This window comes from Schizophyllum commune, assembly GCF_000143185.2.
Source record: "Schizophyllum commune H4-8 unplaced genomic scaffold SCHCOscaffold_3, whole genome shotgun sequence".
In the NCBI taxonomy this organism is placed as follows: domain Eukaryota; kingdom Fungi; phylum Basidiomycota; class Agaricomycetes; order Agaricales; family Schizophyllaceae; genus Schizophyllum; species Schizophyllum commune.
The window spans coordinates 2,311,936-2,331,491 of NW_026089540.1; the positions used below are offsets into that span (position 1 = coordinate 2,311,936).

General features: G+C 56.9%; 12 protein-coding genes across 12 annotated transcripts; 4 read left to right on the plus strand and 8 right to left on the minus strand.

Annotated features, from left to right (window-relative positions):
• The first annotated feature begins 42 nt into the window (after positions 1–42).
• On the plus strand, positions 43–1,814 carry SCHCODRAFT_02615827 (26S proteasome subunit P45). Its single transcript, XM_003033884.2, has 5 exons — positions 43–215; positions 269–394; positions 451–1,143; positions 1,197–1,494; positions 1,545–1,814. Exons 1-5 carry the CDS (start codon positions 93–95, stop codon positions 1,583–1,585), a joined length of 1,281 nt encoding a protein of 426 aa, XP_003033930.1. The 5' UTR covers positions 43–92; the 3' UTR covers positions 1,586–1,814.
• On the minus strand, positions 1,741–2,365 carry SCHCODRAFT_01170835 (uncharacterized protein; the record flags this gene model as incomplete). The annotated part of the gene is made up of 3 exons (XM_003034468.2): positions 1,741–2,022; positions 2,077–2,202; positions 2,249–2,365. The coding sequence occupies 3 exons, from the start codon at positions 2,363–2,365 to the stop codon at positions 1,741–1,743; spliced, it is 525 nt and encodes a 174-aa protein (XP_003034514.2).
• A 337-nt stretch (positions 2,366–2,702) lies between these two features.
• On the plus strand, positions 2,703–4,080 carry SCHCODRAFT_02615832 (uncharacterized protein). Its single transcript, XM_003033885.2, has 5 exons — positions 2,703–2,884; positions 2,937–3,086; positions 3,151–3,302; positions 3,397–3,704; positions 3,839–4,080. The coding sequence occupies exons 1-4, from the start codon at positions 2,714–2,716 to the stop codon at positions 3,608–3,610; spliced, it is 687 nt and encodes a 228-aa protein (XP_003033931.2). The 5' UTR covers positions 2,703–2,713; the 3' UTR covers positions 3,611–3,704; positions 3,839–4,080.
• Positions 3,667–4,986, minus strand: SCHCODRAFT_02615834 (uncharacterized protein). Its single transcript, XM_003034469.3, has one exon. It carries the CDS (start codon positions 4,796–4,798, stop codon positions 3,752–3,754), a length of 1,047 nt encoding a protein of 348 aa, XP_003034515.2. The 5' UTR covers positions 4,799–4,986; the 3' UTR covers positions 3,667–3,751.
• A 281-nt stretch (positions 4,987–5,267) lies between these two features.
• SCHCODRAFT_02615839 (uncharacterized protein) lies at positions 5,268–6,716 on the minus strand. The gene is made up of 4 exons (XM_003034470.2): positions 6,387–6,716; positions 6,211–6,303; positions 5,748–6,157; positions 5,268–5,640 (listed from the first exon to the last, which is right to left on the minus strand). The coding sequence occupies exons 1-4, from the start codon at positions 6,634–6,636 to the stop codon at positions 5,416–5,418; spliced, it is 978 nt and encodes a 325-aa protein (XP_003034516.1). The 5' UTR covers positions 6,637–6,716; the 3' UTR covers positions 5,268–5,415.
• Positions 6,717–6,836: 120 nt separating this feature from the next.
• On the minus strand, positions 6,837–8,642 carry SCHCODRAFT_02569818 (uncharacterized protein; the record flags this gene model as incomplete). Its single annotated transcript, XM_003034471.3, has 2 exons — positions 6,837–7,010; positions 7,062–8,642. The coding sequence occupies one exon, from the start codon at positions 8,640–8,642 to the stop codon at positions 7,071–7,073; it is 1,572 nt and encodes a 523-aa protein (XP_003034517.1). The 3' UTR covers positions 6,837–7,010; positions 7,062–7,070.
• A 112-nt stretch (positions 8,643–8,754) lies between these two features.
• On the plus strand, positions 8,755–10,618 carry SCHCODRAFT_02615840 (uncharacterized protein). The gene is made up of 3 exons (XM_050344730.1): positions 8,755–8,817; positions 8,875–8,942; positions 8,995–10,618. Exon 3 carries the CDS (start codon positions 9,013–9,015, stop codon positions 10,531–10,533), a length of 1,521 nt encoding a protein of 506 aa, XP_050201764.1. The 5' UTR covers positions 8,755–8,817; positions 8,875–8,942; positions 8,995–9,012; the 3' UTR covers positions 10,534–10,618.
• A 79-nt stretch (positions 10,619–10,697) lies between these two features.
• SCHCODRAFT_02198994 (uncharacterized protein) lies at positions 10,698–12,682 on the plus strand. Its single transcript, XM_050342052.1, has 3 exons — positions 10,698–11,631; positions 11,684–12,360; positions 12,417–12,682. Exons 1-3 carry the CDS (start codon positions 10,861–10,863, stop codon positions 12,550–12,552), a joined length of 1,584 nt encoding a protein of 527 aa, XP_050201765.1. The 5' UTR covers positions 10,698–10,860; the 3' UTR covers positions 12,553–12,682.
• A 67-nt stretch (positions 12,683–12,749) lies between these two features.
• SCHCODRAFT_02491478 (uncharacterized protein) lies at positions 12,750–14,188 on the minus strand (the record flags this gene model as incomplete). The annotated part of the gene is made up of 4 exons (XM_003034472.2): positions 12,750–12,854; positions 12,900–12,995; positions 13,050–13,178; positions 13,220–14,188. The coding sequence occupies 4 exons, from the start codon at positions 14,186–14,188 to the stop codon at positions 12,750–12,752; spliced, it is 1,299 nt and encodes a 432-aa protein (XP_003034518.1).
• A 274-nt stretch (positions 14,189–14,462) lies between these two features.
• SCHCODRAFT_02615847 (NuA4-domain-containing protein) lies at positions 14,463–15,675 on the minus strand. The gene is made up of 3 exons (XM_003034473.2): positions 15,474–15,675; positions 15,189–15,389; positions 14,463–15,074 (listed from the first exon to the last, which is right to left on the minus strand). Exons 1-3 carry the CDS (start codon positions 15,570–15,572, stop codon positions 14,862–14,864), a joined length of 513 nt encoding a protein of 170 aa, XP_003034519.1. The 5' UTR covers positions 15,573–15,675; the 3' UTR covers positions 14,463–14,861.
• A 68-nt stretch (positions 15,676–15,743) lies between these two features.
• SCHCODRAFT_02615850 (uncharacterized protein) lies at positions 15,744–16,987 on the minus strand. The gene is made up of 4 exons (XM_003034474.2): positions 16,474–16,987; positions 16,413–16,420; positions 16,309–16,358; positions 15,744–16,258 (listed from the first exon to the last, which is right to left on the minus strand). Exons 1-4 carry the CDS (start codon positions 16,881–16,883, stop codon positions 16,139–16,141), a joined length of 588 nt encoding a protein of 195 aa, XP_003034520.2. The 5' UTR covers positions 16,884–16,987; the 3' UTR covers positions 15,744–16,138.
• A 440-nt stretch (positions 16,988–17,427) lies between these two features.
• SCHCODRAFT_01294158 (uncharacterized protein) lies at positions 17,428–19,479 on the minus strand. The gene is made up of 4 exons (XM_003034475.3): positions 19,453–19,479; positions 19,328–19,398; positions 17,520–19,273; positions 17,428–17,474 (listed from the first exon to the last, which is right to left on the minus strand). Exon 3 carries the CDS (start codon positions 19,250–19,252, stop codon positions 17,720–17,722), a length of 1,533 nt encoding a protein of 510 aa, XP_003034521.1. The 5' UTR covers positions 19,253–19,273; positions 19,328–19,398; positions 19,453–19,479; the 3' UTR covers positions 17,428–17,474; positions 17,520–17,719.
• Between the last annotated feature and the right edge of the window lie 77 nt (positions 19,480–19,556).

Consider the following 19,556-nt stretch of genomic DNA (forward strand, 5'->3'; position numbering starts at 1 on the left):
CCAACGATCCTCCGAATCCGTCTGGCAACCCCGAGAAGAAGCCAGAGCAGTCGAGTAGCACCCCAGCCGCCGCTCAGGATGGCGCTGCCGCGATGGACACGACCCCGGACGCTCCGCCAGCAGAGGAGATGTGGGATGACATCCCAGAAGACATCTTGAGCCTGAGCACGGACGAGATCATCTCTAGAACACGGTTAATAGACAATGATATCAAGGTGCGTACTCGGACGCGACGCATAAGAGCGAGAAGTACTCATCAATATGCCAGGTTATGCGCTCGGAGACTTTGCGGCTACAGCACGAACAGAGCATGATGAAGGAGAAGATCCGTGACAATGGCGAGAAGATCAAGCAGAACAAAGTCCTGCCATATCTTGTCGGCAATGTCGTCGAGGTGCGTCGCCCGAAGCTAGGATCACAGGCGCCAAGTGCTTACGCGGTACACCCCAGATCCTCGACATGGACCCGGATGGCAATGAGGACGGCGCGAACCAGGATCAGGAGTCCATGCGCAAGGGCAAATGTGCGGTCATCAAGACCTCGACGCGTCAAACGGTCTTCCTCCCCATGATTGGCCTCGTTCCGCACGAGAAGCTCCAGCCCTCCGACCTCGTTGGCGTGAACAAGGACTCCTACCTCATCCTCGACACCCTCCCCGCTGAATTTGACTCCCGCGTGAAGGCGATGGAGGTCGACGAGCGCCCGACCGAGCAGTACACCGACATTGGTGGCCTCGAGAAGCAGATCGAGGAGCTCGTCGAGGCGATCGTGCTCCCGATGAAGGAGGCGGACCGCTTCAAGACCCTGGGCATCAAGCCGCCGAAGGGCGCGTTGATGTACGGCCCACCGGGTACGGGGAAGACACTGCTTGCGAGGGCGTGCGCGGCACAAACGCAGGCATGCTACTTGAAGCTCGCTGGTCCCTCCTTGGTGCAGATGTTTATTGGTGACGGCGCGAAGCTCGTGCGCGACGCCTTTGCTCTGGCGAAGGAGAAAGCGCCAGCAATCATCTTCATTGATGAGTTGGATGCTATTGGCACGAAGCGGTTCGACTCCGAGAAGAGCGGTGACCGTGAAGTGCAGCGGACCATGTTGGAGTTGCTCAACCAGCTGGACGGCTTCAGCAGCGACGAGCGCATCAAGGTATGTCCGTCGTTCGTCAGCGAAGTAATTGGTCGGCTTACACTAGTTTCTAGGTCATCGCTGCCACTAATCGTATCGATATCCTCGACCCCGCCCTGCTTCGTTCCGGTCGTTTGGACCGTAAGATCGAGTTCCCCTTGCCCAACGAGACCGCGCGCAGCCGTATCCTCGAGATTCACTCCCGCAAGATGTCTGTCAGCGACGACGTCAACTACGAGGAGCTTGCTCGCAGTACGGACGAGTTCAACGGTGCGCAGCTGAAGGCGGTCTGCGTTGAGGCCGGCATGATCGCCTTGAGGGAGGGCGCGACGCAGCTCGGCCACGAGCACTTCTTGAGTGGTATTGCAGAAGGTATGCTCTCCATTTGCGCCAGAGGAAAATGGGCTGACGTGCTTTTTCAGTACAAAGCAAGAAGAAGAATGACCTTATGTACTTCGCATAGTCCACGCGGCGTCGCGCCTCGTCTTGTAGTAGTAGCTTCATGTTCCGTAATCCGTCCCATTGGGTGCTATCGATACATACATCATGGACCTTCTTCAATTGTCTTCGTGCTAAGTCATCCAAGTCCTTCCATCATGGTGCAAACTACGTGCGCTCTCAATCGTCCCTCCACTCAACATCACCATTCCCCCATTTCTCGCCCCAGATCATGCGCTTGTGGTACACCTTCCGCAGCTCCCTGTACTCGCGCACAAAGTCGTCGATGTCTTTGCCCGCAAGTGTGCCAACAGGGGTATTTGTGCCGCTATGCGGCTCTGCGGCTGTGGATGATGTAGGTGCTGAGGAAGAGACGAAGGTATTGGCGAGAGTTTCTGAGAGGTCGTCTTGTGCGGTGGTGGCGTGGCGGAGGCGCATGAGGAGGAATTGAGGGGTGAAGCGCTGCGTAGATAGTTCAAAGAGGAAGATCACGACAGAGGATGGGAGGGGACGCACCTGATATACGTCTCGTTGCTCTTTCTCGAGCTCCTTCCATCGCGCCTCCAGTGCCTTCGCCTGGCTGAAAGACTCCTGTGTTTCTGACCGCAGCTGGTACAGAGGTTCTTGTTGAGCGGTATTAGCCTCTGTATATCTTGCTGTCAGTCTCGTCGATGTACAAGGGGGATACCCACATACGCGCTAGTGCCTCCACCTCTGCGCTCATCGCTGCCTGTTGATCTAACAGTGCCCGCACGCGAGGCAAGGTATGCAGTATGGCGTCAAAGTAGTTGGGATCGGCGAGCATGTCCTCGAGGTCCTCGCGTCTGGGCACCGTCAACACAAGGAAGGCGTAAACGGACGGCGCCGCTCACGATAGGTGCGCAAGCTCGGGGAAGTCATGCGTGAGCTGCGTATGGAGTTGCGGTTGAGGGTGTTGGTCTTGCATTGGTTGGATAATTGAAGGGTATATGGGAGAGGAGAAGTCGTCGTGGAGCGCAGATACACTGATTGAAGAACACCTGGATTCTGGAGATGGCGGGGAACAAGCGCCCGTCCCGCGATGGCTCACGCCACAAAACACGGCATCGCCGGCCCGTCAGTGCTTCTTCCGTTTTTGGTCTGCCTTGTTTTTGCATTGTTCTCTCATCACACTATGGCTGCTGTACTTCCTGGCGAGCAAGTCCCCGCGCAGCACGTCAACTTGAAACTAGGCCCTGGGCTACGACAAGAGGAAGGCTCTGGAAAGATCGTGGCTACGAAGGCCGGCACAGTACATCACTCGCCCAACAATGCACGCTGGTGGGTGGATGCTAATTCGCGGAGAGTGGGTGTCATGCGGCCTCCATGTGAGAAAATGTTAATGTTTGCCTTCATAGTATGTCCCAGCGGCGCAGGAGTCTGTACTAGGAGTAGTCACTCTTCGTGTTGGCGAAGCATTCCGCGTCGACATAGGCGCCGCGCACAACGCAAATTTGGATGGTCTGGCATTCGAAGGCGCGACAAAACGCAATAGACCACAACTGAAGGTATGCAACTTCTTTTCTTTGCGACCCTCTGATCTTTGTTGACGACTGATCCAACCCAATCTAGGTCGGCTCTCTCGTCTACGCACGAGTTTCCCTCGCGCATCGCGACATGGATCCCGAGCTGGAATGCTTTGATGCGCAAACACGCAAAGCAGAAGGCTTCGGGGAGCTCAAGGGTGGCTTCCTTGTGCACTGCAGCTTGCTGATGTGTCGACAGTAAGTGTTGACTTCCTTCGTCGTGACCGCTCCTGCTGTTGATCAGGCTCATTTCCGATACGTACCACTTCCATTGGTGCTGACGGTTCTGCAGACTCCTCTCTCCAGATCACTTCCTGCTTCCGTTGCTGGGCTCCATGTTCCCGTTGGAAGCGGCGGTGGGCATGAACGGTCGCGTCTGGATAAACGCGCCAAACCCGAAACAGGTTATCGCAATGAAGAGGTGTATCGAGATGGTTGATCCGGACGGCGGCGGTATGTCAGAAGCAGGGGTCAAGCTGCTACTCAAGACCTTGGATGTATCGTAACACGAAGAAAAAACGTCCTACCTGGTATCCTATTTCGTCTCCGAGTAAGCAAGCGCCATCCACATTTGTCTCGTCCAGGATACGTGCATTTGAAGTGCGTAATATTCTATTGCTTCCCTACAAACATACACAGCAGTGCGCTCATGCTTCAGCTTCGTCATTGGACTCGACTGAAGACATATCCCAGCTGTCCACATCCGAACCGTCCTCTGACATGATCTCGTCCAGATGCTCCAACGTTATGTCGCCCTCGCCACCTCTGACCCCGGGACCCAAGGAATGTTCGCTAACCGTATGGCATTCCTGAAGGCACGCGAGCTGCGTGCCATCGATCGTCATTGGAATCAGCCTCGATCTCACGACGAGCTTGTACCACGACCAGACCGAATGCCGAGTAGACCCTCCGTCGGCCCCGTCGCATATCGTCAGGCTGGTCAAGGCCGGCAAAAACATCAGAGAAGCCGGATCCTCGGGCTTGCGCGTGAGCGCGTCGAAGATAGCTGGGGTGGCCTCAGCATCCCAGATTTCGATGAGATCGAGCTCGGTCAGGGAGGGCAAGCGGCGAAGCAGCGCCACTAGATCGCCCTTGTCGAGATCGCTGTTGAACAAGACGAGGGAGCGCAGGCGCGGGCAGTCGCCCGACCGGTCCAGCAGCGTCTTGAGTCGGAAGAGCGCCTGCTCCTCCGAAATGTATCGAATCCCTGCCCCACCATCGCAAGTCGGGTTGCCCTCGATGAAAAGGTATTGCAGGTTGGGTGCGGAGATGAGGAGCGCTAGGCAGGCCCCTTCGTCGTGCAGGGTGAGGGACTCGAGAGCCGGGAAAGCGACAGCCGGCCGGGCGAGCGTCGCGGGATCGATAGAAGCGATGGCGGCATCGACGATGCAGACACGTAGCGTATCCTTGCAGAACATGATAGCGCCCAGGACGGCGGAAAGTGGCGGATGTTTATCATGGGAGCTGTAGTCGTTGAGCTCGATTTCCAAGTGTGTGAGAACCCAATCAGTTCGGAGAGCAAGGGTCGGCGGCATCCCTTCCCTGAGCTCGAACCAACGTACTTCCACTTTCGACACGCCAGCAAGGTCCTTGGAGGAAGGATAGTGGTCGCGGCGTTCCGGCTGCGTAGGTTTGATTGAGATGGAAACTTCAGTCGGGGAGCGAACGTCAAGATTCCACCAAGCCTCTGACATTTTCCAGGGAAGTGTGGACATTTATGAGGGTTGAACGTTGGGAGCCAGAAGGCGAGCGCGGCCGTCTACTGCTGAGTGGCGTCTGGTGATAGTCTGTCGATCCGGAATTCGGTCCTGTCGAGTGGCAGAAACGAAGCTTCGAGGAGATGGTAAAAGGAAGACGATCTGAGGTGCGGTTCCGTGTCGCGCTGGGAATGGAGGTCAAGACCAAGAAGACCCGTCGACGTCGGTCAATATATAGTGCCAATTCGGCAATTTCCGGATGTGGCGCTCATGATTGTGTTTGTGACGCCCTTGTCTCCGCCGGTCGACACGCTGAATGGTCTTGGCTGACCCTTTGTTCTCCTGGGCGCATTTGGTATGTGTCGTGTCCGTGACTGCATTCAAGCAATTCATGGTTCCTATCTGGAGATAAGCTGACTTTGCCACGCTTGCACCTGCTACTATGTAGTCACAGGCTTCGCAGACATTTCACGGACAAAGTCAACGACCTTGATTTGTGCTCGAATTGAACCCATGAAGGTATCGTGAGCTAGGTATGAGCAGGACGTGAAGTCCTTGTCGCACCTAACGCAAGCGAATATTACACAAAGACCATTCCGCTACCCCACTACCGATCAGAAAATCACCCTCACCACCCCATCCCTCACCCTCCACTCCGCGCGCACCGCCTGGATGTCAATCGGCGCAGCCCGCGCAAGCTGCATCGCGATTGGGTCCTTCGCAGGTGCCTTGCCGCTGCTCATCGGGATGGTAATGTCCAGCGTCTGGCATCCCGGGAGCGCGAAGATGATACGGTGCGGCTCGACGTCGAGCGTGGTGTGCTTGAGGGTTTCGTTCGTCTGGAGGGTGGTGTTAGCGGAAGGGATGGTGTCAGTCGCTGGAGATGCAGGAGAGATGGTGATACAGCGGGTGGCAAGGGGTGGATGGAGGGAGGGATAAAGCTCACCAAAACGCCTTGCGGCAGCCGGATTGTCACGATATTCTGCACCTTCTCGTCCGTGAGCGCGCGGTGGTACGTGTACGTCAGCTTTTGCAAGGCGGCCGCTGGAACATCCTCCTTGGACGCAGGCGCCTCGGAAGACGAGATCTCCTCGATCAAGGGCTTCGATGACGCTGCGCTGTTTTGCAAAGGCGCAGCGCTATTCTTCAGGATCGACTTCGGCGCCGTCGAACTGGCAGCGTTCGCAGACGTCACGATCTCGCTCTTCGAAGGCGAGGCCTTGGGGGTAGGATCCGGCACATTGACCTTGCGCGGCTCGAGCTTGCCCTTCGACGCGATGTTAGGCTGCGAGATCTGCCTGCTGAGGATGAGGCCGCGATGCTTAGGCAGAGATTCGAGGTGCTGTAGGACCGTTTCTGCAACGAGTAATTGGTACATATGCAGAGGGATGTAGAGAGAAGGTACTTACCGATGACAGCGAGCTTGAACTCGGGGTCTGTCAGGACGCGCGTCTTGACGGTGTTACTGAAGATGGCGTCGACCACCGTAGAGTCCTTCCCAGCTATATGATATGTCAGCACACAAGATTTCAACATATCCGCGACATCCTCATGAGACTCCTCCAGTGCCTAGATATACTCTCACCTTTATCCTTATCCAACCGCGGCTCAGAAACGATGAGCGGCAAATTCCACGCGGGATGGTTCAGCGGTACATCATTCGGAGGCGCAGGAATATGCTCCGAGTACGCGATATTGACAAAAACCTTTCGCGAAGCAGGAAATGGTGTCGCAGTAGTCGAGGTTGGCAGAAGCGCCGGCTCGACCGCGGGAGGGCTGACGACGGTGGTTTTCGCGACGAAGTGCGCTTTTGGGGTGATGGTTTTGATAGGCATAGTGAGAATGACCTATGGGAGAGAGGTTGCGTGTAATGAAGGCGCGGGGTGTCTCTAGGTGAAGCAGTGTTCGTATGCAGATGGAAGCAAGAGGCAAGGTCTGCCGCGCTGTCTAACCTCAAAATCAATGCATTCGGCATTTGCCGACCTCACAAGTCCTCCGCCGTCGTTCAATCCTCTCGTCGGCCGTCGCACAGTGCAGTGACTGAAAATTTTCACCGCATTTTCTACGTAGCATTCAGAGCAGAACATCACATGCGCTGTCACTACTGAGGAAGTACGAGGCTGAAGCCATCGGACAGGCATTTGTCCATCGATATACAGTAACCAAGACTTCGACGCCTGACGCGGCTTTGGTACACGATATAGCAAGCCTAAAATTCCTCGTCAGTCTGACGCTTGAGAACAGATGGGTCAAGCCTCACCATCTGCCCTCACCATACATGAGTCCGTGGCATCAACCCGGTGATTTTTCCCTCCCGAATGAGTTCGACGTTATCAATGTCATCATATACAAGGGACCGAAGCCCTGCCAACGGCCCCTCCCCGCCACTCGTGCCCGAGGACGGCGCGCGCGAGTCCCGCAAGGCCTCTAGTACCTTCCGTGTCCTGTCCGCATCGTCATACATATCAGAAACTAGATCGTCTGTGGGCCGGAGGCGCAAGCTGGTCAACTGGGGCAGAAGTTGTTCGCAGCCCCGACGTAGAGTGAGTGCCTTCAGGACCTCCAACGTAACCAGCGGCATGGGTGGCGCCCACTCTTGATGAGGGTCGTCGAGTAAGTCGAGTGTCACAACTGATGGTGGCAGTTTGGAAAGGCAGTCGATAACGTCGGCGGGTTCCTCGTTGAGAGCTTTGAACGTGGCCGAACGCAGGTCCGGGCAACCGGATGATTTTTCGAGGAGTACAATGAAGCCAGCCAGCTCGTGTGCTGGCGAGTTTTCCAGCGACAGGTCGATTTCAATGCGCTGAAGACGGGGCGCCACGATATGTACGCATAGCTGGATCGGTGCCCCGCAGAGGACGAGCTCTACGAGGCGGGGAAACACTAACGGCCCAGAGCTGAAGGCGTCAGGACTGAGTCCCAGGTCATTTGCGCACAGGCTGCACGACCCGAGCGTATGCCTGTACGAGAAGAGAGCTGGGAGGAACGTTCGGAGCGGCGTCCGTCCCATAGACTCGCAGTCGGTGCAGTTGATATCCAGTTGCCTGATTTTCGACCACGAGGAGGGGAAGCTGAGAGCCGCAGGCTTCTCCAGGCACTGGATAGAGACGCTCTCGATGTTGGGCGCATCCCGAAAGAGATGCAGGTATCGAGAAACCACAGTGTGCTCATCGGGATTCTCGAGTGCCTGCTCTTCTTCCTCGTCGTCCAACTCACGGGAGTCATTACGGCCCTCGATAGTGACTGCACGAAGCATAGGCAAAGGTGAGGGGTCCCACGCCACGACGGATTGTGGGGCTCCCCTGAGCAGTGCTGTTTCCCATCTCGATGATTGTTCATAGAGAAGGGACAGCAGTCGCGCGTAGTCCGGTTCTGGGTCGCCGTCATGGAAGTCAATATGTAAGGGAGCTTGGGCTGTCATGGCGAGTCGTCGTAGAAGGTCGCTTTCGGTAGGCAGCCTGTGCGAAGAGATCTCGATATGCGTCCATACTTTGGCGGTATGTAACGCAACGGTGCACCAGCGACGACAGACCCGGACGAAGTTGTACCTTCTACTGCCGTCTTGGGGTAGGAGAAGGAATATGTGCGAGAGAAGCTCGTCGGGCAGACGGCGTATGGGCGCGAGAAGCGCTCCATGAATGCGGATCTGAGCCTGAACGGCTTGCTGCTGAGCCTGCATTTTAGCGATCTCGGCATCGAGCTCGTCGTTGGTATCGTTGAGGTCACGAAGCTGCTGCTGGAGATTGGCCGAGCTGTCTCCAATTGGGGCATACGAGGATTGAAGGGCTTCAATGTTGGCAGCAGCGGCTGTAGTGTTCAACAGAGAGTCGACGGCGCGCATCGTGATGGTGTGAAAACAAGATGCGGCTACACGCTTGTAGGTCCAGGCGTGCAGCCGGTGGCACGTGTTAGCCATGACCGTGACATTGTCACCCGTCGCTTTTGTTCCTCGCCCATCTTGTCCTCTCACCCTATCTTGAAACGTGAAGCTCATCGCATTGAACTATCTTCTCCATGTTAGCTGCTCAATCTCTGCTGGCCAGAGCTGTCACTGACTATGCGCCACCCTCTAGACCTCCATCGTGCTCCGAGCTTTCGATTCCTCTCGATCTTCCGAACGTGTGCCAGATCACACCCTCGCGTACGCGCCAAACCCAACTCGGAAACACACTCGCTGAGAATCGCACGCACAGATAGACCCGCCACTCGTCATGCAATCCGTCGAAGCTGCCCTCAACGACGCGCGGGCCATCGCCAATGCTCGATTACACCGTACACCCTTCGTGCCAGCTGACCAGGACTCAGTCATCATGCGAGATATGGCTCAAAAACTGCGCGATCTGGGCGACGAGATAGACGTCCAGATTCAAAAACTCAAGGGGCAAAGAAGCGCTGTAAATGCTCAGCTGGAGATGCACGACGCCCTCCTTTCCCCGCATCGTCGTCTCCCTCCCGAGATATGGTCCGAAATCTTCTTCCTCGCTCTCCCCGACGATTGGGAACACAGATCTGCTAGTCGACGAGTGCTCCACTCTGCGCGCGTGTGCGTGATGTGGCGCAGCATCGCACTGAGTACGCCGCGTCTTTGGACGACATTGGTTTTCGACACTACTAAAAGTCCGCTCGCAAAGCATGTGAATAGCGTAGCCCAAGTGCTGGATCGCACCGCCCAGGCCTCTCTGGATCTTACCGTCAGCATGGCCATACCATTCACGTCTTCCGCTAGACCACAGAAATACTGGAGCAACGACGCCTGGTCAATTCTGTGTTCGCAATCCCATCGGTGGAGCCGGTTGTCTCTGGACAGCATACCCTTCGAGGCGTACCTGTCTCTTGCATCGCATTCATTCCCTTTGCTGCGCTCGCTTTCCATAGCCTTAGACCACTGCGACGACAACGATCCAGCTGCAGAGGTCCCATTGGACGTCTTCCGGAATGCCCAGGGCGTTCAGGCTCTCCATGTTCGCTATTACACGGAACCACCCACATTGGTGCTGCCCCCATCATGGACCATTACCGAATTCACCATCACCTGTGGCGACTACCCTGGAGATGGAAAGGAGCCTTCTGTGCAGCCGTGTATGGGGGCTTTGGTGGCATGTAGCGGGACACTGCGCAAGCTCACGATTTCTGCGGACTGCGTCGGAACATTGCCTAATTCGCTCATGACCTTCCCAGTCCTGGAGAACTTGCGCCTCGATGGTGACGACGTCTCAGTCTGCAGCGCAATCTCTGCGCCTCGGCTGAGAGTCGTGACTTTAGCGAGCGATGGCCTGGTAGAATTCACCCCCGATGTGCTGCAGAGTCTTGAGACCTTGTCACGTAACTCGTTGGGATGCAAGGCTCTGCGATCCCTTGCTCTGCTGAACATCATGGGCTTGGACCCCTCGGCATTTGTCGCGTGCTTGCACCATTTCCCGCAGCTCACGGAGCTCAAGCTATCGCATCCCGAGGACACCGAGATAGACGATGATTCGCCATTGTCATTCGAGATGCTGGTGACGCTCTCGCGGGATAACGGAGAATATGACAGCCTCACCTTCCTTCCCAACCTCCAGCATCTGCACCTCATCTTCAACGGTATGGTGTACATCGACGACGTGGATTCCGATTTTGGAGAGTTGATTTGGGAGATTGTCAGATCAAGGGAACACCCACGGGTAGTGGAAGGAGCAGCTCTGGGTCGCCTCGAAAAGCTCATTACTGATGTTGGAACACTGTCATACCCATGACGTCCGTCTAACTGATTTTGTCCGATGAATTTGATGAATGTATCTACTGGTAATCGCAATATATGTGTGCGTTGGGACTCTTGAGTTGTTGTGCGTGTTCGGCGTGAACTGGAGGACCCGCCAAGATCGGAAGGCGAGTTTTGGTATAGTACAGGCGCATCCCAGACGCCGAATCTCAACCTATCAGTGATGAAGGAACGCTGCATCACCTCCTGATAGGTCGTGCATCAAGCTCTTGACGCCGTCAAGGTCGGAGAGCGGCTCTGCTTGCGTATAAGACTGCGATGCCCTTGCCAACTTCGCGCAAGACCCCTGCATCGCACGACCATGGCCGCACCCACGAAGTCGTACCCCACCCTGGGCGTCGACCCTCTCCCTACGCGAGCCAGCTGGTGTCGCGACCCCAGGGTCCCAGACCGCCTTATTCGTGAGGCCGATGCCTGCGGACGCGTCTGCGACGTCATGCACTTCCTTCGCCCGGGCGACGACAACATCTGGTTTGGCATCACCGTCTCGCTGGCGACTCCCCTCCCCACCGACACGCTCGTCGCGCTCCTCAAGAAAGCGTGGGTCCTCGTACGCTGGGAGGTGCCGACGATCGCTGCCATCACCGTCCATGAACCGCGTTCTGACCACGCGCTGCTGCCCAAATCCTGCATCGCGTACGACCCGGTGAAGTCGCAGGCCGAGCTCGACGGGTGGATGGTGAAGTCCGTGCAAGTACACGAGGGCGTTGACATCCATGAGTTGCGGGAGCAGCTGGGCCCGACGCCAATCCCGCAGAAGGTCGGCGACCTGCAGACGATCTTGCGCGTGTGCCCAGGCGAGGATGGCAAATTCGGCCTGATCTTCAACTCGTCGCATCTCGCGTTCGACGGCTCGGGCTGCAAGAGCGTGTACACGCGTCTCTTGAGGCATGTCGAAGGAATGATAATGGATCCGGGTTACGAGAAGGCGCAGCAAGCTCACATCGAGTGGGGAAAGGAAATTGAGCACCTCTTGCCCGGACACGCCGACGTGCTGGGAGACGCAGAGGATGCGTCCTTTGCAGAGGACACGGCGACGAAGGTGATGTCTGCCCTCGAAGAGAAGATGCCGGTTAGTGTCTGGTAATCAGCCCGAACATTGCGCGCTTACCTCGCTTCTACAGACATACCACCCACTTGTCTCTGTCAATCAGCCGTTGTACCCAGGACACGAGAACAAGACCCGCCACCTCGACTATGACTTCACCCTCGAAGAAAGCGCCGCCCTGAAAGCTACGTGCAAAGTCAGCGACACAAACCCCGTCAAGCTAACCATGAATCACCTGGGTATGTTCCCCACCTTGCACATCGTGTATTTCTCGCTGACCATCCACCCAGTCCAAGGCGCCCTCTGCTTCCTCGTCCTCCGCGACAACCCACCGTCCCCAGACGCGCACACCAACCTCATCTTCTGGGGCATGGTCGGCGGCCGCAAGCGCCTCCGCCCGCCCTACAACGCCCCCGGCGCCTACCCCGGCATCTGCATCACCATGAGCGATCTCGTCATCCCTGCCGTCCTGCCCCCAGGCTCCACCCGCGAGCAAGTCCTCCACCTCGCGCACGCTGTACGCCGCGAGTATGAAAGGCAAGCCGCCCTTCCCGGCCTCGTCGCCGCCGCGGACGGGGTCGCGGACGGGCTGTCGGCGATGATGGCAGCGTCGAAGGAGCCGCTGAGCATGCCGGTTTATTCAGGCGATGGGGTAGGCGAGGAGGACTTGCAGCCGAGGTACCCGATGGAGGGGCCGCCGGTGCTGGAGATTGACGACCTGATGGTGTCGGGGAATCACTCGGATCCGGGACCGTACGTTGGCTAGTCCTTGAGGAAGGTATATGGGATAGCTGACATACATACTGCAGGTCCTGCAGGGCGACGCAATGGAAGGGTCGCGTCAAGATCGCCATGGATGTCAACTTACTAGGCGTCAAGGCAGAGGTCGCCGAAGGCTGGATCAAGACATGGGCCGACCTGCTCTTGGCCGTCGTCTCCAATTAGTCTTGAACACGCACCACGTACCAAGAAGATATAGTGGCGCACGCCGAAGTATAGATTGTACAATAGTCGAAATGTCCGTAGTAAATGAACGGCTAGATGTAACGTCCGTGAATGTACATATTAGTCTGCGCGAGGGTCAAGATTGGTCGGAAGAGAACAACGCAAAGCGAAGCGTACCAGAATAAGTCAGTATGTCCTCAGTTGCTCCCGTTGTCCGGACCCTGCCCTTGGTCGTCCTCCTCGTCCTCAAAGATAGGACTCCGCTCAATGACATCCCAAGCGTCGTTCATGGCGTCGTCGACCTGCGATTGTCAGAAGAGAAACATATGGAGACGAAATAGACGTACACTGCGGAAGTCCTCGAACATCTCGAACCAATCCTCATACGTCAAGCCCTTCTCGACGTTCTTGCCCTCACTATCGACGACCTCTTCCACGAATTTCTACAGCATATATGATCAGCTCAGGAATCGAGGATACATTAGCAGAGGATGTACCTGGAACGTAGCGAAATCTGTCATCACCAGGATGATGAAGAAATCAAGCCGCACGCGGTTAAAATCCCAGTTGCCCTTCGGATAGAGCAGCTTGACGCGCTCAGTCAATGCGGAGTACTTGTAGAAAGGCTACGGAGGGATTAGAACTAGCCATCGGTGCGGACGCGAACATGACTCGCAATAGATGGTAAGCCGCCGAGTAATGCACGCCACGCGACGAACGCGGCCAGCCATCGTTTGTACGAGTAGGCGAAGTCGTCGTCGTTGTCGGTGAGCGGGTCGAGCAGGTAGGTCATGACATTATGTTGTGGTCGCAAGTTCGGTGGTGTATCGTCCGCCCAAAGCGTGTTCATCCCTTCTGAAGACAGCAAGAAGTCTATCCATTCTGAATTGCTCCATAGTACTCGCGATGCTGGCTTAGAGGGTGCCCTGGTAGCTATTGTTCCGTCGGCGTTGAACGAGGCGGAAGGTGATGGGGCGACCAGACCCTCCGCGACGAGGGAATCCCATGACTTGGACAGCGCGACGGTGAGGTCGGGGACGGTGATGGCGGCGAGGTCGAACATAGGGAGCGCAAGTACGCGTAGTCGCAATAGCGGATGGGCGTGGAAGAGTAGGATGGACTTGAAGAGGAAGTCATTAACATGGTAGTCGACCATCTTCATCGCGCTGCTATTGACCGCTTCCTGCGCGAGGGACAGACGCGTCGCGTACTCCTCGAACGAATCTTCACCCTGGTATATGTCATGGAACTCCTTCAACGAGTCCATCTTGACATTCGGGTGCATCGCCGCCATGATGGCACCCTTGAACTCCGCCCAGGTGCTCTGCAGCAAACGCTCGCCCTGCCTAGTGAGGAACGCGGCCAGCCGCGGTGAAGAGTCGATCTCGAGCTTGTCCGTCGCCTCTGTAATCTTCTGCAGGTCGGTGAGCTCCTCCTTGTTCCACGCATTGTATCTCCGGAAGCGAATTTCGCATTTGAGCAGCCAAGAGGTGAGGCAGGTGATGGTGATCGGTTCCGTGAGGTCTGGGAGGTCGAGGACGACGCGCGCGGTGTCCTGCGCGTCGTTCGCGGTGCTTGTGGGGGACTGAGACGACATAGACGCCCTCGGGGACATCGGACTAGTGGTGGAGAACATGGTGGTGGGGGACAAGGGCATGATCGCGCAGCGAGAAGGGCTACTTGATCATGATGCTTCATGATGTCATGTGCTTATCCAGCCCAGGCCGTTTTTGGACATGCACTCGCTCCCAAGTCCATAGCCTCATTCTCAAGGGCTTCGTAATTGTTGCTAGGTAGGAAAACCCACACATAAGCTAAGAGCAGCAAACATATAGGCGCTTGCAAGTCGGGCCAAGGCTACCGAATATTCGCAACCCAAATGAGCAACTGAAGACCTGCCTTTTTGGGACCACAAAGGGACTAAAAAGGACAAGAGAGCCCTAGCGTCCCCCAAATTCGAGGCTAACGGCCGAGCGCCTGAGGCGCAACATCGACTTGACCAGCCACGAGCGTGAGGATTCATACAGCTGAGATGGACTAGGCTGGGGAAGCAAGAGTAAAGTACACAAGACAACATGAGAACGTACACACAAAACAAGCAACTCTCCCCCGATGCCAAGGTGTCTGAAGGGAGGGCGCAGCAAAAGAACATTCGACAGACCCACGAAGAGCCACCCGCACACGCATAGACTGTACGTAGCGACGCCGCGCAGTCCGGCGCTTGTTGGACGCCGAGGAAGACAACCTAAGGAAGTCAACGCTCGATCATCCATGGTGCACATCCACTCAGTTGGGCGTCGCGCACCCGCTCAATCGTCCATGGTGCGCGTCTTCTTCGTCTTCCTGCCACTACTCGTCTGCGCCGGGATGTGTATCTCCTCGTCGTCAAAGTCGCTCGCTGTAGTCGCGCGCTCGCGTTTCCTGCCCGACTTCTTGGGCGGGCCGGCGGAGATGCTGGGGAGCTTGATGGTGTTGGCCTCGGGCGCGGGCGTGCCAGACTCGTCCTCCGCGATTTCGAGGGACTAAGCGTGATGAATAGGGAGGGGACAAATGCGAGTGGAAGGGACCGGCCGCAAGAGAGAGAAGCAAAGTATCCGTCAGCCACAATTCCATCCTCGATCGCGTATAGCACGCACCTTCTGCCATGTCATGCTGCTCGTCGAGAATATCCTGTCCGCGTCCGTCACGTCGTGCCGTCTACCGCGACCCGCACCGCCGCCCGCGCCGCCTGGTTGGGCCTTCAAGTACCCATCGAAGCCCTGCACGATGTTGCCGCCCATGTGCGAGTCGCCGAGGTAGGAGCCTTCTAGGCTGTAGATCTTCGCCTCTATGCGCGCCTAGCGGGTGGGTGGGAAGGGGATGGGGGAAGGGATATGAGATGATTAGTGGCCGGTGGCAGAGGTCGGGCAGGCAGCGCGTACCAGCTGCATGTCGATGTTGCGCTTAGTCGCGATAGACTGGGCTATCTGCTTCTTGAGACCCTCATATCGTTCCCTGTCCTGAGGGGATGGTTCGGCCATGATGTCTGCCACTGAGTGCCAGTCGGAAGCGAGGAAAAGCCGTCGAAGAAGAGGGCTTTGGATCAGAGGCTCAGATGGTCATGACTGTAGGGAACAAGAGCGGACCCTAGCCCGACATCTTGCTTTGTCTCCGCCACAATTGTTCTGACGGTTCCTCACTCGCCACGAAACTGGATACAAAAGCTCCCAAAGGGCAGACAAGATATAATATTATGTGTAGGATCCGAAAGATACTGTAGGCCAGAGTCCGTGCGCCGAGTACGGCGGGGTATGTACAATAAGTTATGGTACAGACTGCGAATAGTAAAGAGCGTGTTCGTGCCGTGGGAGAAGGATAACACCAGTAGGAGAAGGACAACGCCAGTAGGGAGAGTAGGTCCGTGAGGTAACAAACTATACAGCCGATTCTTATATTCAGTTCCGTAAACCTGGGGCGCGAGTTGCGACAATGATTAGAATCCGTCGGGAGAGGGATGAAGGGTAGGGAGGGGAAGATGGGGGTGGACTATGGTCCAAGGGGGTTCGGTGAAGACGAAGGGGGAGGTATGGACAGGCGGCGAAGCGTCTTAATCTTCGTTGCGCCGGACGATGGTCATAAGGCCGTCGACGCCCTTAGCCTGCTCCAAGGCGACGGGCTTGCGCGGGTCGCGGGCAGACGAGCGCGTAGCGTTGGCGGTGTAGGTCACCTGGAGCAACAATCAGACATGAAGCATGGATTCAAGAGGGCTGGACGTACGACAACCCTATACGACCCAGAGCGCTTGTTCTTCGGGCACGTTATGGTGACTAGAAGATGGTCAGCAGCTGCGCGCACAATCGCCCGCTATCGATCCTATTCACCTTCCCAGCTGCAAGGCGCCGTCAATCACGGAAGCACACAGGGACCGATAGGGTGACTCACTGCTCATCAACGAGGGCGTTCGCGCCCAGTAGCTCCGCGGTCTGCATCAGCTGCGTGCGCGTCGCGCGCAGGAGCACGGCGGCGTTGACGCCGCCCGTGCAGACGTACTCGTCGTGCTGCTGCAGCGGCAGGCGCTTCGACGTCGTCAGGTTCTCCGCGATGCCCGCATGCGAGATCGGGGCATCCCCGCTGGTCGAGGTGACCTGATTCGGCTTCGCCACCGTCGCCTGCTCCTTATGGTGGCGCATCTTGAGGAAGAGGTTCGCGACGCTGGCGATGCTGAGGGGCCGGCGTGGCGTTTCGCTCACAGTCGTCGTGCCAGAGGTCTTATTGGCCTCCGGTGTCGACGGCTCAGAGACGGCGGTGGTGGCGACGGGGTTGGAGAAGCGGCGGATGTTGAGGGAGACCATGGTGGCAGCAAACGAAGGATAAGAAGAAGATTAAGGGAGATATATAGGAAAATTGCACGTCTCGAGGCGTGGTGGAAGTCCGGAAGATGAGAAAGGCGGACGGGGGAATGGCTCTTTCAAGCAATCATTTGATGTGATCACCGCTTTAGAACCTTGACTTCGCCGTCCTTGTCTCACACACGGCTTCACCTCACCTCTTACCTCTTGCCATAGGGTCTTCCGTTACAAGCATTGAGACACCGCGATACTTCAAGGGATTGCTTCACGAAGTGCAGCTCGTCGCTACTTGAACTCTGACTGCGCTTCGGTCGCTTGGGGACGGTACTCACGCCGACACCTCTAGGCCGTCATTTCGCTGAAGCGGGGCCAGGGACTCCACGACTCTGGCAGGTGCTGCTATCCGGCCCATCGCACAGGCCACGCAAAGGCGACGTCCACGGATTTGCATCCTCGAGGCAGCCATATCTTCATATCGCGCTCCACCTATTGTCCTCCGTCGGGCCTCCGCCACCTGACCGCACTTTGGTGGCGCAGCTAGCCGCCAGCTCACACGAGCCTCAGAATCTCGCACTTCTCCAAGGACGCGTCATGCTTCAGGGCTGTGAGTCACCCGCCTCATGCCCGCGTCGCGCGTACCTTGCCTCCGACTTCACTCAAGGAAACGCGAGCTTTCGCGGCATCCCCCACTTCGAATCTTGATAGACTAGACCATGCGTTGAGGTTCTGACCCTTTTCTGTGCGCCTCCGATTACTGAGGGTTGCCGTGTAAGCTATCCGTAGTACGTCCCGTGAATCGCAGCCCCAATTCCCGAATCCTCCGCCCAGCTCTAGCCCCATCACGGATAATGCAGTCCCATTGGATTGATCCCAATAGTGAATCCTTCTAGAGAGGCGAGGACTTGACCGTCGACGGTTCGCTGATGCTTCCTCGACATTGGGATACTGTACACTGCTTTCCGGAGCTCGTCCGCGTCCTCGTGCTCGTCCTCGTCGCCTATGAGCCCGCGGTTGAAGTCAAGGCGTAGCCTCTCTAGATTAGGGAGGAGAGTGAGAGCGCCTTCTACACCGCTATCTCGCGAGAGCGTCGCCAGCATCGCAACCGACAGAGGCGAAGTTTCGTCTATCACCGAGCCCTCGAGGTGATAGAGTTCGAGCTCTGTCAAATGCGGGATTGCTTGCATACACGCAACAAATGCTGAAGGCTTCATATCTTCGACCTCCTTCAACGCAAGGCGGTGTAGCGATTTGCACTCCGATGACTGGCGAAGTAAGATCATGAAGCTGTCCAGTACGGCCAGATCTAATCCATCCAGTACGGCGTCTCCCAGACAAGGAGTGCTCATGTTTCGACAGAAGGAGATGGCGTTCCTTTGTAGGAGGAGCCGTTCAAGGACTGGGAATACGATTGGAGGTCCATCGGGAACAGAACCGAGGTCCTCGGCGAATAGCTCGAAGTAGCGCAGTGTGCTACTGCATGCGGCTATGGCGTCTAGGAAGGGGGCGAGGGGAGGATCGTATATGCCGACCAAGGGGTCACCACACACGATAGACAGTTCGGTCAATGCCCAGGACCTTGGTAGTATCACCCTGCGCGGCGGCGCAAGGTACTGGACGGTGAAGCTGGTGAGATTCTCGGCGCGCGCGAAGACGTCGACAGGAAAATTGACGTGAGAGGCACCTGCGTCCATAGAGATGAACAGGCGCCGAAGCACGGGGAGTTCATGGTGAGCTAGGGCAGCGTAGGCATGCAGAGGCTGGCAGATGAGCGCTACCTCTTCCCATCGGTGGGCCTGAGCGCACAGGGTGGTCCACGCCCGGTCGCTCCAGTTCCGCGCGACTTTGGCAATACGCTCAGCACCGCCTACCGACGCATCGAGTTCCATGTCCACTGTGAGTTTCAGTGGCGCTTGGCCCGTGCGAGCAAGCTCCACGGCCAGCCTGTCCTCGCATCCCGCGAGTGGGTTCCCTTCCGCGCCGAACCACAGGGACGTCCATAGCGATGGCGTATTTAGGGCGACGGACCGCCACATCGCGCACACGCAGGCAAAGTTGAGAACACGCCGCCCCGCGGGCTCGTCGTCCCAATCGTCTGGTAAGGCCAAGGTAAAGATCTCCGAGAGGATTTCGGGTGGCAGACGTCGCCAGACAGATAAGAGGGCATCGTGCGCTGGCAACTGCGCGAGTATAACGCGTTTTTGGGTCAGAAGCTTTTCGATCTCCTTGTCGATATTCTTCTGCAGATCGCGGAGTGCTTGTGCCTTTTCCCGAATGACCCGTGCGTCGTGTTCGGTGGGCACGAAGTGTGTGCGGTGTATCTGGGCATTGGCGACGGCCCGCGCCTCTTTCAGCGCATTTTCGATAGATTGCATAAGTCACAACGGACGGGGGTTCTGCATCGGTAGTCCTGGTGAGTAGTTTACCCTCGAGTCAAGACTAAGGCGTACTTTTGAACGCGATTTGAGGCGCGCTAAGGCTGGGTACGATTGCGAGCCTGTTGGGGTCTGAGGAAAAAAGGCTGTCAAGTCTATATCAGATGAAGAACGAGATGATAAACGAGGGGAAACCCAACATATGAAGCTGCAGAACACGTTCAAGGTGGTGGTTAGGGTCAAGAGGGGGACGCGACAGGACGCGGTGCGTCACCGGGTCACAATTTGGTTCGGCATCACAACA